The sequence below is a fragment of the Lissotriton vulgaris genome, chromosome 4_1 (assembly GCF_964263255.1).
Source record: "Lissotriton vulgaris chromosome 4_1, aLisVul1.2, whole genome shotgun sequence".
Classification (NCBI taxonomy): domain Eukaryota; kingdom Metazoa; phylum Chordata; class Amphibia; order Caudata; family Salamandridae; genus Lissotriton; species Lissotriton vulgaris.
The window spans coordinates 1805133999-1805154725 of record NC_141691.1 but is presented as its reverse complement, the minus strand read 5'-3'; the positions used below and the strand labels follow the sequence as shown (position 1 = coordinate 1805154725).

Genomic DNA, 20727 nt, shown 5'->3' with positions numbered 1-20727 from the left:
TCTGTTGTCCAAAAACCAGACAGGCAATCGAATTTCCACCAGATGCACACGGGATGACCGAGAAAAATAATACCCACTTTCCTAAAGTGGCCTTTATGAACTCAGAATGAAAATGGCACCCTCGCTAAAGGCTGCGTCTTTAGACGCTGACTTCAGGCCTACCAACCTTTCTTCACTAATACCTTTCTCGGGCTACTTACATGGGTGGCACAATCCGTTCTGAAGGCCCACGAGTAGCAATGGACTCACAAGCCCTGGCACTCGCAGTGGTCGTTAATGGGGACTGACAAGTAAGTCACACATCCAATCATAACACAATTTGCCACAGGAGCACCAGCGCTTTACCACTGATCAGCAGTGGGAAAAACGCTCAGAAACTTTATACCAGCAAAAACAGAGTCAAAACCGAGAGGGAAGAAAGCAAAAACTCGAGGGAAATACGCCAAAAGATGCCAAGTCTAACACCTCCTCATTGGTGGAACATCAGTGGTGACGTTCCTATGTGTTGATTGGGCTGCTGTTCCGGAGCTGTCCAATCTAAAATCCCCATTTGAAATGGGTAAAGAAACACCAGAAGTAAAACGACTTGCGGCGTGGGAAACAATGGTAAGAGTTTAGGGTGGAGTGCGGCCCTCTCTGAGTTGGCATCGCACCCCTGTTCCAGGGCTGTCCAATCTAAAATCCCCATTTGAAATGGGTAAAGAAATACCGGAAGCAAAACGACTTGCGGCGTGGGAAACAATGGTAAGAGTTTAGGGTGGAGTGCGCGCCCCCCTGAGTTGGCACTGCGCCCCCCCCCAGGGAGGCACGCCCCACAGATTGAAGAACACTGCTCTCGAGATTATACAAGAATACGTCCACCTGACTTCGATACAATGGGCCATTGACCAAGTGCTTTGGAATTGGTAGAGGCACGAGGCAGCGATATCCATGGTACCACCTCCTTTTTAATATCTATATCAACCCATTTGCCCAACTGCTTAGAAGGGGTCAACAAGTAACTCCTTTCTCCTGGCAGCACTAGAAACATAAGATAGTGCTGTATGCCAACAATCTTATACATTATACATCGGATCCCGCCCAGACCATCTTGAGCTCTGGTGGGGCCAGGATTTCTTGGAAGAAATTGAGGTAAAGGTTAAAGAAAGGTAGCCTGACTCTCCCAGATCTCAATTTGTGGCCTTTTAATTTAAAAATTGTAGAATGCTTTTTGGGACTCCAGATAGATCTTCTTGGGATACGATCCTGGCAGAAATGTATGTAGAATGGTTCTTTATAAGTTTGGTGCAGCAAATTCTTTTTGAAAGGTTTGATTAAAGGTTTTAAGGGCCATGCTTATTTTTTGGGTTAGAGTTAGGAAGATTTTGGGTAAAGGATAATATTCCGACTTTTTACCAATTTGGTACTCCCCTGATAACCCCTGAATGCTTTTTGGATGGATTAAATCTTCTCTTGAGGAGTGCAGGGTTAGTTACCTGGTGGGAGATATTTACAACACAGGGGCTAATCCCTTGAGAAATATGTAAGGCTAGGATAGGGGGCTCCGTATCAAGATTCAAATACATTCAGCTTTCTTTCTGGTACGCAAGTGCTAATATAGAGCTGAATAGTACTTGGGAAGATGGATCACCTATGCAGAATGTGAGGCTAAGAGCAAAGAAGTTGCTGTTTAGTACTGGAAGCTTTTGGATGTCAAAGGTAGGAATGTGGTGGCACCACAGAAGGTATGAGAGGAAACGATTCCAGGGCCTGAACTACGGTATTTGTGGCATACATCCTTAAAATTGCTACACACTATGCTCAAACCTGCTAACTTAAAAAAAAAAACAATTTCTTCACACTTAACAGACTATATTGGACACCTCAAAGGGTCACCAGATTTGTAAAGGACCTGACTCCAAAGTGCAGAAGATGTGGCCAACTTGAAGCAAATGATGATCATATGTTTGAGACTTAACCCAATGATTAATACATTTTAGGAGGCCGTAAGCAACATCATATCGGGAATGTTGGGGGGAAACATTAAGATGACCTCTGCTTTGGTTCTGTTAGGGGTTGATATTGCAACAAGAGTTCGTCTTAGAAGACTCCAGTGATGCTTGTTGTTTTATTTAGTACTGCTAGTTAGAAGGGAGATCCGTATGTATTGGCTGGATCCATGTGCTCCCTCACCGCAGAGCTGGTTAAAAGCAACACCCCAAACCTGTTGGCTGGACATAGGAAGCACTTCATGTAGGGTGGATGCAGTACAGGCTGATTATAGAGAATCGGATAGCATATCCGTTACAGGAAGCTGAGTGATCCTATGATTACAGCCAAGCACTAAAATGAGTAATGGCTTTCAGTCAATACAGGAGTATACAGGGGTGCACAGGCCAGCGCAGTGCAGCAGCCTGATGGACGGTCCCTAAACACAGTATAGCCTGAATTTGCCGGAGATTTAGTGATATGAGGTCAAACACAAAAGGATTAGTTTAATAGAACTAAAGCAGAATTAATAATTCCAGAGCACTATGATTTTCGGCAGAAAACTAGGTATTTTGAAAACATGGAGCCTTTTAGTAAAGTAACATCTGTTCCTGGTACATTTCTATGGTTTTGTAAGTAAGAGCGAGTAAATAGCTGCAGAAGAGTAAATAGTTTAAATTAGTCTTGTAAAAGTTCTAATTATCTTTTTTATTAGCCAAATCTGCAGGTAAACCTAAAGAAGGAGGAGCATGTGTGGAGCACGACACAGCTCCATAAAAGGCCTCCCAAGTTACTGTGTGTTATAAAAAGGTGTACTGTATGAACATTCTGTGTCAGTAACTTTTAAACATTCAAACATTTAGAAACTTAAGGTATATAAGTAGGGGTGGGTGTAACTTGCATAATTCGCTTTGGTGTAGTTCCACATAATTACAGCAAAATGATGTGGAATTATGCAAAGAATGTGATCTAGAATTTAGCACTATTTTCTTAGTGAAAAACGCACCCTCGCATCCAAATGGACCTGAGGAAGCATTTTGCAACAGTGCTAAATGCTACTGAACAGACAGCAGCAGTCACAAGCCACTCACTCTTGCTAAGTTTGTTGTTCTTGGGATCTAGTGGGATTTTTTACCAACATTTTTCTTATTTGCACAAGCGGACATAATTGCATAATTTTTGGTAGTTTTGCATCATAAGAGTAATACTGAATTATAAAAAAATTACTTCAATTACTCCAGCATAAATAACATTTCGCCCAGGCCTACCTATAAGTTAGTGCTTGCATCTAAGCCAGTTTTCTTGTGTCGCAAAATCACAGGGGTTGTAACTACAAAAGTGCTTCTCATTATTACACAATCCCATTTAGGAGCTGGAACATTATTCGACTTGTAATTGTTTCTCAGCTGCAAGTAGGAGTGGGGTCATGGAAAGGACCCCCCCTTTTCAAATTCGGGGACCAATTTTTTATTACGTTATGACTGTAATTGCTATCAGAAACCACTGATGAGCTAATAAGCCCCAAGTTGGGGGGGGGCAATTAATTTGCAAAGTGAAAAAAAACCTTTTTAGTCCCTTCTTTTTTGGAATCGTGTTGGTAGTCTCAAGCAGGAGAAGATTTTCAAAACAGAAAACTTTTTTTTATAAAGCAGAGGCAGCACTGGTTCCTTTAAGTTTGTCATATTAGTATGCAGTCAGAGGGGATGAGGCAGCTGTACTCGGATTTTAACTTGTGAGCTTCACAAAGAGTTTAGCAGCATATGCGTAACTCATTGAGCTCTCTAACCATTTATAGGTTAGAGCACTGAAAGATACTAACAAAAGCATGTAAACTATCTCAGAGCAAACAATGCACACATCTCTTCATGGATGTTTATTAGTGTGAGTTAGTAACTGTGGAAAATGTGTTTTATCCCAGCCATCTCCTTTGTGAAAATGAATCATGTCCAAAGCTGGGCAGTTAGAACCACGTTTTGAATGGGGAATAAAGTTCAGGTCTTGAGATTGTAGCTGTGCTTCACTGGCTTCTGACACACTGCGTATAAAAGGCCTCATTTACAATATTTTTCAGGTCAGGAACGTGCTGTATCTATTCGATGTGGCGCATTCCTGTCCTCTTTCCCTGCGCTGCTGCTCAATTGGCTGCCATGCAACAATGCAAGCACCCTTGCACCATGGAGCAAGGCTGTCTGCATTTTGGGAAAGGAAGGGACCGTTCCAGCACAAAAACAACCAATGGTGGTAATTTCGGTGTCATGTGGGATCACACACCATAACGCTCATGGCATGCCTCCCCATCGCAATGTGAGGCATCGCAGCAACTTGTACTGCTTTGCCTCACTCCATGAAAAGCCATGCAAGGTGATATTACATGGCCTTGTGGATATGGCTATGCCCGGTGCTCCACCAGTACATTACAAATAGTGACGTTCCGGCACGCACAGGACTTGTAAATGAGCCGCTAAGATTTTTCTTTGTACTTCATTACGAAGTCTACAACCGATTTATGGAGAAGATTCCTTCAAAATAATGGCCAGGTGAATGTTCTAAACATTCCAAAAATTATTGCCAATGAGATCGCCTGGATTAAGCGGTGTAACCCAGAGGGCATTTTGGCCCACATGCATCAAGCATTTTTGGAGTCGCAAACGGTGCGATTCCTTAAAATCGGCCGTTTGCGATTCCAAAAATGCTTTTTGGAATGCATCAAGCATTTTTAGAAATCGCAACATTTTTGCGATTTCTAAAATTGCGATTGCTTTTAAGAAATCGCAAATTTGCGATTTCTTAAAAGCAATGCATGAATACTTTTTAAATTGCGAATTCGCAATTAGAGGGATATATTTACCGAGTAGTTGAACTACTCGATAAATTTGCAAAAAGTGAAAATAACGCTGAAAATGCATTTTTTTCACATTCATGTTACGGACACACATGTCCTTAGGACATGTGTGTGTGCAACATGATGCGAAAACAACATTTCATGGGTGCAGGGGGGTTCATTTGAACCCCCCTCACCACCCTTGAAATGCAATCAGGATTTGCGATTTTCAAATTGCGAATTCGCAATTCCCATTCATTCCTATGGGCCTTTTGGCCCATAGGAATGAATGGGAATTGCGAATTCGCAATTTGAAAATCACATTTTTTATGCGATTCGGTAAAAATAGCGATTTCTACCGAATTGCATAAAAATTAAAAAAATAATCATGCATAACCTTTTGCGATTTCTAAATTGCGAATCGCTATTTATCGCAATTTAGAAATCGCAAAAGACGACATTGATGCATGTGGGCCTAAGTCATGTTTATGGATAAAACAGTGTAATGCATTCTAGCTGGTCTTGAGAAATGTATGAAAACAATCTCAGATACTGGAACCTGCTGAAAATAAACTCTATGACACAGACTTTGAGCAGGTAGTGATTTAGGTTCAAGTGAACAATGGAAAGTCTACAAAAACAAATATAACAAGCCATAGCACATACTGCACAGTGGAATTGTTTTATTTTTTGCAAATATTCCCATAATGGAAATAGTAGTTCGGAAGGTTTGTCTGACCATCTGAGGTGAATATTTCTAAAGATGCAGTGCGCCGCAGGAATTTAGGAGCAGCCTCTTTTAGGAGCCCATAACAATGGCACAGGGTGAGTCCAGGTACTTTGCAGTGTTCAGAGAATAATACAGTTTTTCTTTTCACCATTATAGTATAAGAATTAACAGTTGTAACATAAATGTACAACTCGTGGTTGTATTTGTAAAGACCTCTTACTAGTGTATGTGTTTCCAATTGTCTTGTCAGACTTTCACCGGAGCAGGAGAGGAAAAAAGAGGAAGAAACAGATGGGGGAAGTAGTAACAAAGGGAAAAAGCATAGATGAAAAGGAATCTACAAGAGTGAGATAAAGGCGCAAGGAGTGTCTGTTGGTGGAAGAAACTTAAGATCTTGCTTGGAAAATGGACGAATGTGAGTCTCTCTGATTGCTGAACAAAGACTTCACACGGCCTGCCATGGGCACAAAGGCATATTTGGACCACTCCTGTCTCAGATCTTTGTGTCTTGTCCTTGTTACAGAAAGAATAAGGGAGCTTCCTGACCCAGTCCTCTGCTCTACATATACTTTGCGCCTGTTCCTTCTGGCAAACAAGCCTGCTGGAAGGGGCCTGCTTCAAAAAGTTGTGTAGTGGGAAGAGGAAAACCATCTTGATCCCTTAAGAAAATATTATTGATAGAGAAATATGAGTCGAGGGTATACCTGCATGAAATCCAGTCCTGAAAACCTATGAGTTTGAAAGTAAAAGGTCCTCTGAAGCTAAGAACAGACCTCATATTGAGAGGCAATATAAATAGATAGGCTGCTTCCCTGCCGATGGACATTCTAATGCCAAGGATTAAGGGCCAGATGTAGGAGGCCATTTACCGACCGGTTACGACCGATTTCGGCCATTACCGACCGGTAAATGGGTATTTGTGATGTAGGGGCCAATTTTACCAATTCGGTAAATTTACCGAATCGGTAAAATACAGAATCAGTATTTTTACCGATTCGGTAACTGCCAGATGTAGGTGGGACTCTTCTGAGTCCCAAAGGCCTTACAGATTCGGTATTTTACCACCCAATCAATGCACACCTATGCCATGTGACAGACAGACATGCCCTTAGGGCATGTCTGTGTGCCACATGGCACACATGCCTGTATTTGGGGTGCTAGAGGGTGTCAAAGTGACACCTCCTGCACCCTTGCAGGATTCGGTATTTACCAAATGGGTAAATATCGATTTGGTAATGCCCATTGATTCCTATGGGCTTCCGATTCTGTAAATAACGATTTTTACAGATTCGGTAAATCAATTACCGAATTTACCTAAATCTCCCTCCTTCAATTTTACCGATTCATAAATACCGAATCGGTAAAATTCGGTATTTATGAGTCGGTAAAATATACTTACCTACATCTGGCCCCTAGTTTCTCTGAGGACTGTGTTTTTTCTGTGCTTAGCTTTCAAAGGTGTACGAAGGCCCTGAAGGGAAAACTGTTTATCTCTTTGGACCGGATTGTCAGACTTACTACAACACAGAGGCTCTACCAGTATTTATGTGATTGGCCGTCTATAGGCCTTTCCTTAGGTGGATGAGGAGATTCAGCAGAATACACCAACAATATATAAAGATAGTATACACTGCACTGGACGCCAGACATGTGACTTTACTTCTCTTTTCTTGGTATACTGGATGTTACGTGGGTTTTAAGTGGCCTTTGCATAAAGGTTTAAGGGTTGGATGTGTATAAATGTCAAACAATCACAACATCGACACTGTTAACGTTGAGCCCACATTACAATAGCTATATAAGCGGACAACAGTGCAAATGGCATTCACAGCATCATGTTATGATTTGCACGATTAAAACTGGTTCAGACAGAATTACACATAGGTCTTTAGAGGAGGTGTGTTATGGGGTAAATACCTGGCACTATCATGTGTACAATATGCCTATGCATTGTTTGTCTGATTCAGGTAATCAAACCGCAACCTACAATCAAACAATTCAATTTCTATTCTACAAAAGCCCAAAATGTCTTCAGTGTGGGTCTCTACTTACCATTATTCGGAGGCACTTCACAAAAGAGAGTGCTTAGAGTTGATAGTGTTTGGTTAATTCTGCATTCTGAGTTGCATATATATACGTGGGAGTTACTGCTATCAAAGCCTGTGCCATCCACTCTCAGGATCTGGCCACCACCAAAGCTACCTGAAAGGGGAGAAAGCAAATGAGTTGTCATGAAAAACAGTGGCTTGCATAATGGTTGTATCTTTCAGTAGCAGAATGATCAGCAATTTGTCATAGATTTTAAGATATCCCTTTGGCTCATATTATCCACTCTTCTGACATTTTTATGTATGCAGATGACACCAAATTATTTTGAAATTATAGGGTGATGCTCCTCTCATCTGCATTATTGACTGCGGGGTTGAGATTTAGATTTGCGCCAATCAATTGAGAGAAGACCGAAATGTTATGACCTGTGTGGCCTCCTTCTCAGGAATTGATGTTTTGCCTTATCTACCGAGGTACAAAACTATTCCCTGTCACAAGTGTAAACAAGCATTGAAATGTAATAGGTCTCACATTTAATTGAGTTAGAGCTACTGGAGTTGTAAACAACAATGTATTTTGCCTATATGTTATGGAGTGTGTATATATGTGGTGTGAGGTGTAATTAGGTGGGTTGGATTGGAACTGCTAGTTGTGGAATTGTGTGGTGTGGAATTGTTTGGTGTGGAGTGGATCTTTGTAGTGTAATTGTGTGGCATGGTGTGCAGTGCAATTATGTTGATAGTCATTATATGGTATTGAGTTTACTGGAATTATGTGGAGTGGGATTGTCTGTTATCGGGTGTAATTATGTGGAATCGTATTTTGTGCTTTGGAGTGATATGCAGTGGAGTTTAACTATATAGTGTGCTGCTGAATTATGTGTTTCGGTGTCAAATTACACAGGGAAACAGTGCTTGGATTATAAAACGGGATTTTTCATTTTTAAATCTCACTACTCAGACTGCCCTGAGTTCATTTCATCCTAAATCCAAAAGTATACTCCTCCTGTATCTTGAGGTCATTTAATCTTAATCTTCTGACAATTCCTCCTTTTAATATGAAGAGACAGAGCGGTACAGATTCTCTGTATTAGGCCCTCGGTTCTATAATTCTCTTCCATCTACCATCAAAATGATAAATGATTATCCCAGATTCAGATAACTCTTGAAAGACATGGCTAATTACACAAGCATACGAATAACCTGCCGGGCAATAGTCCTGCTTCTATACTTAGTGCCAAGAAACCATTTGTTGTATGAGTGCTGTGTAAATAATTTTAACATAACAATTATGTGGTGTAGATTGTAAATATGTGGAGTTGAATTGTGTGGCATAGAACTATGTGGATAGTTTTGCCCTTTTTGTTACGAAAAAAAACAAATAGGTAGGAGCTAAGCTCCTGGTCAATGCCTTTGGGTGTAAAAGAAAAAAAAAGACTATACATTATCCAGACTGGAAACTATAACCTACAAAAATGAAGAAAAATAGAACATATGTCAGGTGCCCCAACTAGCTGCACTTCAGAAAAACACTGGTATATTTATCATGCATCATGCACATTCGTTTTGGCTCGTCGAACATGATGTAAAATGTGCATCAAGACTTCCACTCTTGTCAAGGGATGAGATACCACGTTAGGAGTTTACACAATTTACATCATCATACATAAACACAACTTAGAAGCAAAAGGGGGCAGATGTATCAAGGCTTTTTGCGACTTTTGCCTTTTGCTTTTGCGACTCGCAAAGGCCGAAATTCGCAGAATTTTGGCCTTTGCGACTCGCAAACGGCCGATTGCCATTTTTTTCATATGTATGAAAAAATCGCAATTTAAGGAATCGCAATTATTTGCGATTCCTTATTTTGCCATAGCATTTAAGGAATCGCAAATTTTGCGATTCCTTAAATGACATGTATGACACATTTTGGAATTGCGATTTTGAGTTAAGAAATCGCAAATTACCACCAACTTGTACTTGGTGGTAATTTGCGATTTCTTATAAAAATGCCTTATTTAGCATTTGTGAGGGTGGCATGTGGCACACACATGTAGATTTCAGGGGTGCAGCAGGGTGTCTTCGAGACACCCCTGCAGCCTTGAAATATTTCTCAAATTGCGATTAGCATATTGCGAATTCGCAATTTGGGAATTATTGCTCTATCATTCCTATGGGCCTGCTGGCCCATAGGAATGCATTGGAAATTATTCTTTATTTGCAAATTCACAAAATGCGAATTCGCAAATAAAGAATAATAAGGAATCGCAAAAAAATTGCGATTTTGTACATACATACCGTTTTGCGAATTCTAAATCGCGATTAAAAAAATCGCTATTTAGGATTTGCAAAACAGAATCTTGATACATCTGGCCCTTACTCCCTAAGTAACCTCAAGTGGACATAAAAAACAATCATGGAAAATCAGTGATACAGCAAATCTCTCTTCTAATTCTGATCCTTAGTGGATTATTTTTTAAACTGCAGTGTGCTTCAATCTTTACAAGTGTTCCTGGTTTGCACAGAAGGGGTATGCAGTGCAGGTTCGCAAAAACATGCATTAGCAATTGACAAAAGTTCTGCAAACACAACCTTCAGTGGTATCATCCATTGAAACAAACTGAACTGAAAAAGGCACTGTAGCTGCTGTCAGCCAGTTAGATATTCTGTTAGAAGCAGAATATTGTCAAAAAATATTCTGGGGTTTCTTCCTCCCATTTTTCAGAAACTAGCATGTGTCAGATCCCTGACACAATGATTCTGCCTTTTTGCTGAAGTATAGGCATACTATGCATAGGCATATGATGCAGAATGGAAGTCTGATTGTAAAGAATTCATAGTTGAAATCTCAAAAAATGTTTGATGTACTTATTATTGCAGACTGAATAAACATGTGGCAGCTGAGCGGTTTTGTGTAAAATGCAGATCAGGGCTTTAAGTAGGATGAAAAAACTGGAGGGTTTCTCAAAGCGGTGTGGCCAATTTAATGAAAGGCATGGCTTAAAAACACTTAAGCTAAAAATCTGTGCTTAGCATAGTGTATCACCCATCTTGTATTTTGCTGTTTCTGTCATTGCATCTAGAAATATGATACAAGTAACATCATACCTACTAGAAGTCAGGACTATTGGATTTGTCAATGGTTGTTAGCTGCATAAGATAAAAAAAAAGCAGCAACTATGGCTTGTATAGAATATTTAGGCTTTTCTGTTTTCAGTTTCTATTTTTGGTAAATTCTGGTGTTTTTTTTCAGTGTTTTCAATATTTTAAAAACCAATTTTTATCAGTGGTTTCACATTTTCGCGCCACTAAAAACAACAGAAAAAGTGTTTTTCCGGTGTTTATGGAGCGTTTTGCTTTGATTATTGCTTGCTTTCTGCACTGAAAGAACATGGTATATAGACAGTGTACTTATAGTGTATATGAGGTCCAAATAGATTTTTGCAAATTAATCTTATTGTAGTACACCATACAATACTTCTTCAGTGAGTCTTTGGGTCATGTGCGCTCGCTCTTTCCTTCCCATGTAAACTTTCTTGAAAAGAACCTCTCAGCATTCTTAGCCCATTGGGCTGAGAACCAGCAGCTAAGGGACACAGTTGGGATGACTCTTTCTTTGATGCCACATAAAGCACAAAATGATAAATATTTGCGATTTAATTCCTGTGAATTAGAAACCAGTGCACCAGAATGGACTAAAAAGTCAATAGCATCCCTCATTAACTTTTAAGATTGTAAAGATGCTTTTTCTTTCAGTGGGGTTTTATCAGTTATTATAGGTTTAAACCTAAAACCCCACAGCCTAAGAATATTAAAAAAGCTTCCACTTAAAGCTCTGGTGACACCACAACAATGCTGGTGCTCATGAGTTTCAAAAAGAGAAGGGAAATCGAGAGACAAATGGATCTCTTCAAATGATTTCCCTCCCCCCAAAACGCTCACCTGGCATGACGTCATGCTGTAACTTCTCCAATAGTGAGAAGTGTGCAGTCTGAGCACGTGCACATCAATGTGTCTGCTGTCTGGAAAAAAAATGGCGCGTGTGCCAGGGCACAAAACAGAGCCCGATAGGGACCCATTTCGAGGCCACCAAAAAACTGCTTGTGCTCAGACCCAGTAAGACCTGGCCCACTTAAAGCCCTGATGCAGACACATCATTGCAGTTGAATACAGAAAATCAAGTGTTTAGTGAAAAAAGCCTCTAGAGCTGTGAACTGGTGATTTGATCCCATCAATGTCTAATGGGTCTTAGCATGGCGTAATGACACATATTACGGCAGCTTTCAGCGCACCGAGCTGAAAGACAAGTGTTGTTGAAATAGCACCCAGGGATGACATTTTCTATTCTGTCACTCATTCCAAATTCAAGTTTCATCCACGACGAAGCAATCCCATGTTTGTCAATGAGCATTCGCGAACAAGTGTGTTTTTTCTAAATCTCACCTAACGCTGGTAAACTTGGGTATTGCAGGCCGGAGAACCAACATAAACCAAGGGCACTAGACAGACCACACGTAGGGGTTGTGTTTTTGAGCAGCTGGCAGCAAAAGCTAAAGCGGGAGCTACCACATACAGAAAGATGCATAGAATTGAGTAAACCTGCTTTCTTGGAGTAAGTTTTTGGAAGGAATAGTTTTATTAGTTAAACAGCTAGGCCATCTGGCAGCAGGTTAGGCTTCTGAAATGAGATGCTATTCAGACATGAAGCTTCTTGCTTGTGACAGTCCTGTTTCTGTGACTCCTGTTCAAAGCTAGCCAGTATGTTTACTACCAGACTGTAGCACACAGACGTCATGACAGAACCTACACACAAATCCTGCTCAGTCTACGAGGGGCTGTATGGGACCTTGGCAGAGAAGAGGAAGAAACGAAAGGGAGAGCGGGTCTGTGAGAAGAAAAATATTTAGAAGGAGCAGGAGAGGGAGGGAAACAACCTGTGGCAAAATGTGTGCATTGTATTTCTTCACAATAAAGCATTAATGAAATCATGGATGGCTAGAGGGACAAGCAAAAGTCATCACAAAAAATATTTTGCGACGGAAAATAATGTTGGTTTCCCATGTCCACTCTCGTTGCCACAGACCTCTGTAGCTGATTGCAGTCTATTTCTGAAGAAGAGGATTACACTCACTGTTTTCGTAAAAATAAACACATAAACACAACCCAGCACGTCCTGGAGTGTGATGAACTGAAGGGTTGAGGTGTGTGCCATTTGAGATAGACTTGTTTATCCTGGCTGATGAGGGGTGAAACCCTGAAACCGGTCCTAGGATGCTTGTTTTCAGTCAAGGGAGGACCTGGCCTGGCAGTTCGGGCTGGACTGTTCTCATTGGGTGCAGGGTCAAGACTGATTTGCATATGGCTGGGTTCAAACTGGAATGGCACAGTGAACAAAAAAACTGTGGATTTAGGCCCAGATCTCTGTACTGGGGTGAATGTATGACATTGTTCTGCATTCTGTCCATCAATTGTTACTTTTGCTATGTGAGCTTTAAGCCTGGAAGTGGTGGTGGGGCGGGCAAGCAGTGTTGTGGAAGGGGGTTTGTGGAGACTGGTGGAAGGAAGCAACTATAAAGACAAGCTTCCTCAGACATGACACGGAACCCAAGAATAAACTAGTACAGAAAATAACCAAATGCACTGCAAAGTGTAAGGTGCTCCGTGGAAAAAGAAAAGTAGGGAACAAAACTGACGGAATATCCAGTAGCAAACACGCTTTTTTGAACAACAAAGAAGGGACCAATAAAAAGAAAGTGGGCGGTCTCGAACTCACAGAGTGAATACTGCATGTCTTGAGTGACAGTGCATGCACAACCTAGGCTTGTCCTATAAATTGACTCAGATCTTTCTATGGAGATCCGAATTTTTGCTGTAGTCACTTTCAACTTCTTATTTTAAAATGGAAACTTCCATTTTCAGAGAAGAAAATAGGAGAATTCTTTCATTTCTGTGTGACTGGACTATTGCAATATACATAGGGACCTCCCTCAAATCACAATCTGCAAACATCTACTGGTGCAAAAGGAATCTGCTAAATTGAAATCAAGAGATCCCATTGCCCCTTCTCTAGGCCTTTGCAGTGGCTGCTGGTTAAGGAAATAATCCCCTTCAAATCACTTTGCCTAATACACAAAGTTGTATATTTTGCCAGACCCTTTCAGTTCGGCGAACATCTAAAGTCTGTAATCTTTGAACTTTTTAATATTGTGCCACCTGCCTCAGCAGAGAAAAAAATAATCGGGCCCCGTCAGAATTTTTCACAATTATTTTTAATAAATTGGCAATATTTACTATGTATTGACTTATTTAAACATTGCAGTTATGTTCTATTGCCGTTTAAAAAACACAATCATGTGAAAAAAGATGTTAGTGATGGCCCTTTACAGAGCAGCTTAGAGACGCTCATTTTTTCTGCTCAAAACAAAGCACTGTTCTCAGTATAGTGCTTCTTTTGGCCAGAGCCTGATGCCCCCCCTGGAATCTCTTGAGGCTCCCCAGGGAGACCAGCTCCCCTAGTTTGATGACTTAAGTCTTAACTGTTATACCCAGGGCATTCATTAAGATATGAGGCGAATCTCTTCTTGAAGCCCCAAGGTTCTATCTGAAGTTTTTGATTTGTTGCTCAATCTTGGTTGCAGCTGCCATAAAATGGAACTTACTCCCACTTGATTAGCATCGAGAGTCAAACCGGTGAAAGTTGAGGGGCCCTAGAGAGCCATCAGCAAGATGGCTGCTTCCTAGAGCAGCTCTGTCAGATGAGTGCTAATATCCATCAATTATCCTTGCACAAAGGCTGCCGGCAACGGATAATATTTGTATAAAGCAACATGAACGATATTGGAAAGGGGCGACCACTCGGTCCCCTCGAATGTATGGTTGGGTGCCCCGATCCCCCCGGGAAACCATTTGGGGCGGGAGGCGTGGCTCGGCTGGTATGCCCGAAGTGGCGTAGCTGGGGCACGCCTTTTCCCGCCCAGGAGGGGTTGTCCTAGACACCCGCACGGAAGACCACGCCCAGTAGGCGTCCCGGAGGAGGGTCCCCGCCCTCCCGCAGAAGGATAAATAGAGCGGGAATCCGAAGAAGCGTCCTCTTGTTCCTGTGCTCTGAAGGCTGCACCCACTCGTTGCTTGTGAGCCCTCGACGGAACAAGCGGCAATTTTGAGAACTTGTAATCTTGTTTTTTCTCTTTCAGTTATTTGGAGTACGAAGGATACAGGACCTCGTTGATCAACTAGACCAGAGTACTCGAAGCCATGGCCGGCAAGAAAGCAGGAAAGAGCTCCGAGATGGAGAAGGTATTTTGCCACTTGTCGAACCGAATGGCGAGCATGGACCGAAAACTCAGAAAAGTTGACTCGATCGGCCGGGGTTTGGCCGAAGTTATGAAGCAGTTAGCGGCCCAGAACAGCTCAGGCCGCATTACGAAGGTAGTAGGCCCGGCCCTGCGGGAGTCGTCCCTGAGGGTAGGGGGAAGCGGGTTAAGAGGAGGGCGGTTTCTGCGGAAGATACGGTTCCTGTGATACCCCCTGTCGCCCCCGTTACACCGGCGGTCAGCCCTGTACCAAACCCAGATATAGGTTTACCAATCCTGGTTGTAATTACCATTGTTATTGACGAAGAGATGCCCCCGGAGCTGGCCATCCAGTTAGCGGCAGTGCTGCCCTGGCTCAGGAAGAAAGCGGGGGGGGCAGTGGCCGCGGGAGACCCGGCCGAGGAAGCTAGACTAATAATCGAGCAGTTACGGCAGTCGAGAGAGGCCGCGACGGCGAATGTTCCTTCTGTTCCCCCACAGGTAGCGCCAGGATTACCAACGGTTAGCCGGGAAAAGGCGGCAGACACGACGTTTGAACCTGGTAAGCACACATTGCCAATGGCAGGGGAGGGGTCATTACCTTCAAGGCGCGAAAGGGTGGCCCAGCACATCCCTGCGGCCACAAAGGAACTGATTTGGGGGGAGAAATATGTAAATATGTTTTCATTGTTGACTGACCATCGCGAGAAGGAATATGCAAAATCCCAGAAGGATTTATGGCACCCTAGTGTATGACGTGCCAAGATGGTGGAATTTAGGGTCGATGAGATTGTAGCAAATTGGGTAAAGGCCTTTAAGATATTTACGGCAGTCATGGGGGAACGAAAACCAGAAGTCATGACCGAGTTGACCTGTTATCAGAATAGGATTATGGATTTTTATACCATGTATGAGGGGGACGAGTGGAAAGGATACGATATGAAATTTCGAAAAGCGAAGGAGTTTGATGCAACTTTGACCTGGGATTGCCTCGACTTGGTGTCATGGCACAAGCAGCTCTTGCCTGGGGCAGCAGGTACGTCCTCGCCGGGCGAGAGCCGGTCAGGGTCAGTCCGCCAAAAGCCTGCGGTGCCCTTTCGAGCAGGCGCCGGTGGGGACTATCAGCCCAAGACCGGCGGGAACGGCGGCAAGCGGGGGGTTTGTTGGGGCTTCAATAGAGGCAACTGTAGCAGGCCCCAGGGAACATGTAGGTTCCGGCATGCGTGTGATGGGCTGTGGGAACTCCTTACACCCGGAGAGTAGTTGTAGATCAAAAAACAGCGGAACGGGAGGAAAAGGGGGGTCTAAGCAAGAGTGAGGTGGTACTTTGTAACCGGCTGCTTACACCTGTCGATATCATGGCACTGACTCCTTGGTTAAACAAATACCCTGATCATGTATCCGCCGGGGTGTTGAGGAAAGGATTCCTATATGGCTTCAACATCCCGGCGGGGGATTTTCGGGGGGACAGTTATTGTAAAAATCAGTTATCCGTCCAACATAACCCGAGTGTAGCTGCAAGAAAAATTTCCAAAGAAGTCAGCTTGGGGCGGTTGGCGGGGCCTTTTTATCGCCCACCGGTGGCGAATTTCGTGTGTTCCCCGCTGGGGGTGGTGCCGAAGAAAGACCCGGGGAGTTTAGACTCATTCACAACTTGTCTGCCCCAAAAGGTTCTTCGGTGAACGAAGCCATTGACCCGGATATTTGTTCGGTGCGGTACGCATCTTTTGACGATGCCGTGACCATGTTAAATCACCTGGGCCCCGAGCACTGATGGCGAAATCAGACATCGAATCGGCATTCCGGTTGCTCCCGGTACACCCCCGAGATCAGCGATTGCTAGGTTTTGCTTTTCAGGGGAGTTATTACATGGATAAATGCATGCCTATGGGTTGCTCCATTTCTTGTGCCTATTTTGAAATGTTCAGCTGTTTTTTAGAGTGGGCATTCACCGAGGCCACAGGGCATAGGCATGTTATGCACTATCTGGATGACTTTCTGTTCTTGGGAGCAGCCGGCGATACGAAATGTGCGCAGGCGCTGCAGGACTTCTGCATCCTCATGCGGGATTTCGGAGTCCCATTGGCACCAGGTAAGACAGTTGGACCATCTACTTCACTGGAGTTTCTGGGAATTGAGCTCAATTCTGTGGAGGGATGTTTCCGTTTACCGATGGAAAAGGTGGCCAAGTTTAGGGCTTCCTTGACACAATGCCTGGGCAAGAAGAAAGTGACCATGCACCAGTTACAGCAAACAGTGGGTCAGCTTAACTTTGCCTTGAGGGTGATACCAATGGCCCGCCCCTTCTCACGCTCTATTGCACAAGCTATGGTTGGTCTCAAGAAGGGACACCACCGTACGAGACTGTCGGCAGAGGTTCGCCAGGATATGCGCATTTGGTTGGCATTCCTGGCGGACTTCAACAGTCGAGTTGTGTGGAACAAGCCTCCAGCGTCTTCAGATGAACTAGGTCTGTGGACCGACTCAGCTGGGAGCGTGGGATTTAGCGCAATCTTTGGGAACCGATGGTCGGCCCAAGTATGGCCGACGTGGTGGCACTCCAGCGGTCTGACAGGTAACATTGGGTTCTTGGAGCTATTCCCCATTTGGGTTGCTCTGATGGCATGGCCAGACGAGTTCAGGGACCGCTCAGTGGTGTTTTGGTCTGATAATATGACTGTGGTTGAGTGCATTAACCAGCAGGCAACCCGCTGCAAATCGATCTTGAGATGGTTGAAGGAAATTGTATTACTTTGCATGAGATTGAATGTACAGTTCAGGGCAAAACATGTGCCAGGCGTACTAAATCATGCAGCTGATGCACTCTCTCGTTCACATATGCAGGCTTTCAGGGGCCATCTACCCACAGCGGACCGGGTGGCAGCACCGTTCCCCGAAGCACTATGGCTAATCGGTGCCCCGGATTACAAGACCTCGTGGCAGCCAGCTTAGCCCCCAGGACAAGGAAGGCATACGAAGGAGCGTTTCGTTCCTACTGCACATTTTTGGGTCTAACAGGGAGACAGAGCTGGGGTCAGGAGGAATCCTTCCTGGGGTTCCTAGTAGCGCTGCACAAAGAAGGCTGATCAGCAGCAACGACCAATAGACATAGGGCGGCCATTTCATTCATGGCACAGGTGCATGGCATAAGAGACCCGACTGGTTCTTTTTTGGTTAAGAAAGCGCTCCGCGGCTGGCAACGCCTCGAGGGTCGCAAGCAAGATATGAGGCACCCGATTGGCTTAGACGGATTGTCTCTGCTTTCAGCAAAGCTGGATGAGACGTGCTCCTCCCGTTCCGAAGCAGTTCTGTTCCGGGCAGCTTTCGCCTTAGCATTCCATGGGTCTGTGCGGGTGAGCGAACTCGTCGCAAGGAACAAGAAAGATATGGAGGGAGGCTTGGGCAGGGATCACGTCCAAATAAGGGGTGATTCGATGGTGATCTCGATAGCCAGGTCCAAGACTGACCAGGGAGCTATGGGAAATAGTGTTACCGTGCAGCGAGCGCGAGGGTCCCCCACGTGTCCGATAAAGTGTTTAGAGGAATATTTGGCACTAAGGACGGCTACATGGGGGGGGAGTTTGCGGAGGTACAAAGATGGCACCCCACTGACGAGATTTCAGTTTCAGAGGGTGCTAGCACTGTCAATCGCTGCCACGGGCATGGACCCGTGCGATTTTGGGACCCACTCCTTTAGGATAGGGGCTGCTACGGAGGCTACAGCCAGGGGTCAGAGTGCGGAGGAAGTAAAACAGCTGGGCCGTTGGTCCTCGAATTGCTTCAAAAGGTATGTGCGATTGCACATGTTGTAAAGATCAATTGACATGCACTCACGCTTCTTGTCTTTTGTTTGAATTACAGTTTCGCGAGCCTGTCACGCGGGGCGGAATTTGAAGTCGACCCAGCATCAGGAGACCAGCGGTCAAGGATCACCGACTGGAGAGAGAGTGGTATGGGCCGTGGGCCACTCATATGTGAGGCGCGCCGGGGACGTATTCATGGCAGGTGACGCGACTCATGCATCTGGGGAATACGGGTACAGAGTGACCTTCCATGGGAAGGGCGGGCTCTGTTTTGACCAATTCGAATCGTTTTTTGAGGGTCTTTTAGGGCGGCAAAGGTCACCGCCATCTGTAGTCATAGTACACTTGGGAGGCAATGACTTGGTGACACTGGGTAGACGAGTGTTATTAGAACACATCCTGTCGGCTGTTAGCTGGTTGGCTAAAAGAGTCCCGGGGTGCACGATTGCCTGGTCCCACATGATCCCTAGGAAGGTATGGCGGGGGGGCCTTTCGGTGTCAGCGCTGAACAACTCAGTGAAAAGGGTTAACAATAAGATTGGTAAATTGTTTCGCTCTTCGCAGTTGCATAGCATTCCTCACGGGTGTATTCGGGGTGATCACATGTATCTGAATGATGGGGTTCACCTGTCCAGGGAGGGGAATGACTTACTCATAGGAGACTTCATAGCATGGCTAAGGGGTTTGAGGAAGCATGACCTTTAGGAGGAGTAGGGGGGGCTGGATAGTCGGTCAACTATCCGGCCTGTGGCGGTAAGGTCATGATCGGTGAGCAGTAATTTCAAGGTCCCTAGAGGGGGGCGCCACCCAGAATGGATGGGAGCGCCCGGGGGGAGGTGGCCATTGGCCCCTTCCACAGGGAGGCGGCACCCACTAAGGATGGGTCGCCTAGGGGGAGACGGCCATAGGCCCCTCCCAGGGGGGAGGCGGCTAGATGCCCCTCCTACGAATTTCCTGGGGGCCGGATATCCGCGATGGCGGATAGAGAGTGTGGGGGAGTCCACGCTGTCCTTCCTACAGATACCTCACACGGGAACTCGGACGACCTTTAAGATGGCATCGAGTGGAAAGGGGGCCCCCACGACAAGGGAAGTTACAGTTGGCAATGAGGGTAGAGTCCTCTGCGCATGCGCCACTCACACCGCGAGGGCGAGATTTTGGTAGTAGGGATCTGACACCGGTTAAGACCTTGCCGTTGGCCCTTAATACTAGGATGTACAATTTTAATTTAGAATGTATGCATTTGCAGGATGCTAGACTCGGCTAGGAAAGCTTTGTATTAGAGATCTGTTAAGGTTAGCCAAAGAACATGCCTTCATCGAAATGTAATAAATGTAAAATTGTACATATTTCATGAAACTTTTATTTAATGTTTTAAATTTTGTTTCATATTTTAATAAATACGGCCGGGGGGGTTATTCCCCCCCCGCCTTCCAAAAGTTCAAACCTGTGTCCGACTTCTCCCATCCATTGGGGATTGGTGTTGGGAGGGGGTGGCAGGCATCCCGGCCATATGGGCCCACGCAGCGGCCTGGTCATGCAGTGAGGTGATAAGATGGTGGCTGCCTGAAGTATGTGCTTTATTACTTTAGTTTTATTCATTTATTTTGTTATGGTAGAATCTTATTATGTATTGTGTGAGTTTCCCTTTAAGCACATTAGTTGTACTCATTTGAATGGCTAAGTTCTATGTTCTAGTGTGTTCATGTGTACACTGGGGATCAGTTCATGCAGACAGCTGATCTACTAGGACGTGCTCCTTAATATGGAATAAACTTCTTCCTAATTCAATTGGATTACCTATTTATTTCTAATTCCATGATACTACAAAAACTGGTGATGATCGGGATCATCAAAGAACCGTAAGAAGTATTGGAATTTGGATTACTTCTTCTTCATCATTACTTTGTTTGACATTGAACTTAAAAAAAAAAAGTCTCATTTTATCTACTTTTTTTTAAATCTCAAGAAGTATATATCTTCATTCTGCTTGATAGTATGAAGGATTCAGTTGTTCGTCTTCTACATATATACTGCTTGAAACCGGGGGTACACCGTTGGATTTGAA

General features: G+C 44.2%; 1 protein-coding gene across 1 annotated transcript in view; it reads right to left on the bottom strand.

Moving 5' to 3' along the window:
- Positions 1 to 20727, bottom strand: part of LOC147724582 (fibrocystin-L-like) — a 2246326-nt gene that overhangs the window by 858910 nt on the left and 1366689 nt on the right. The window contains exon 45 of the mRNA XM_086918063.1: positions 7572 to 7721. Coding sequence (XP_086774189.1) covers positions 7572 to 7721 — 150 coding nt within the window. The remainder of the gene's footprint in view (positions 1 to 7571; positions 7722 to 20727) is intronic.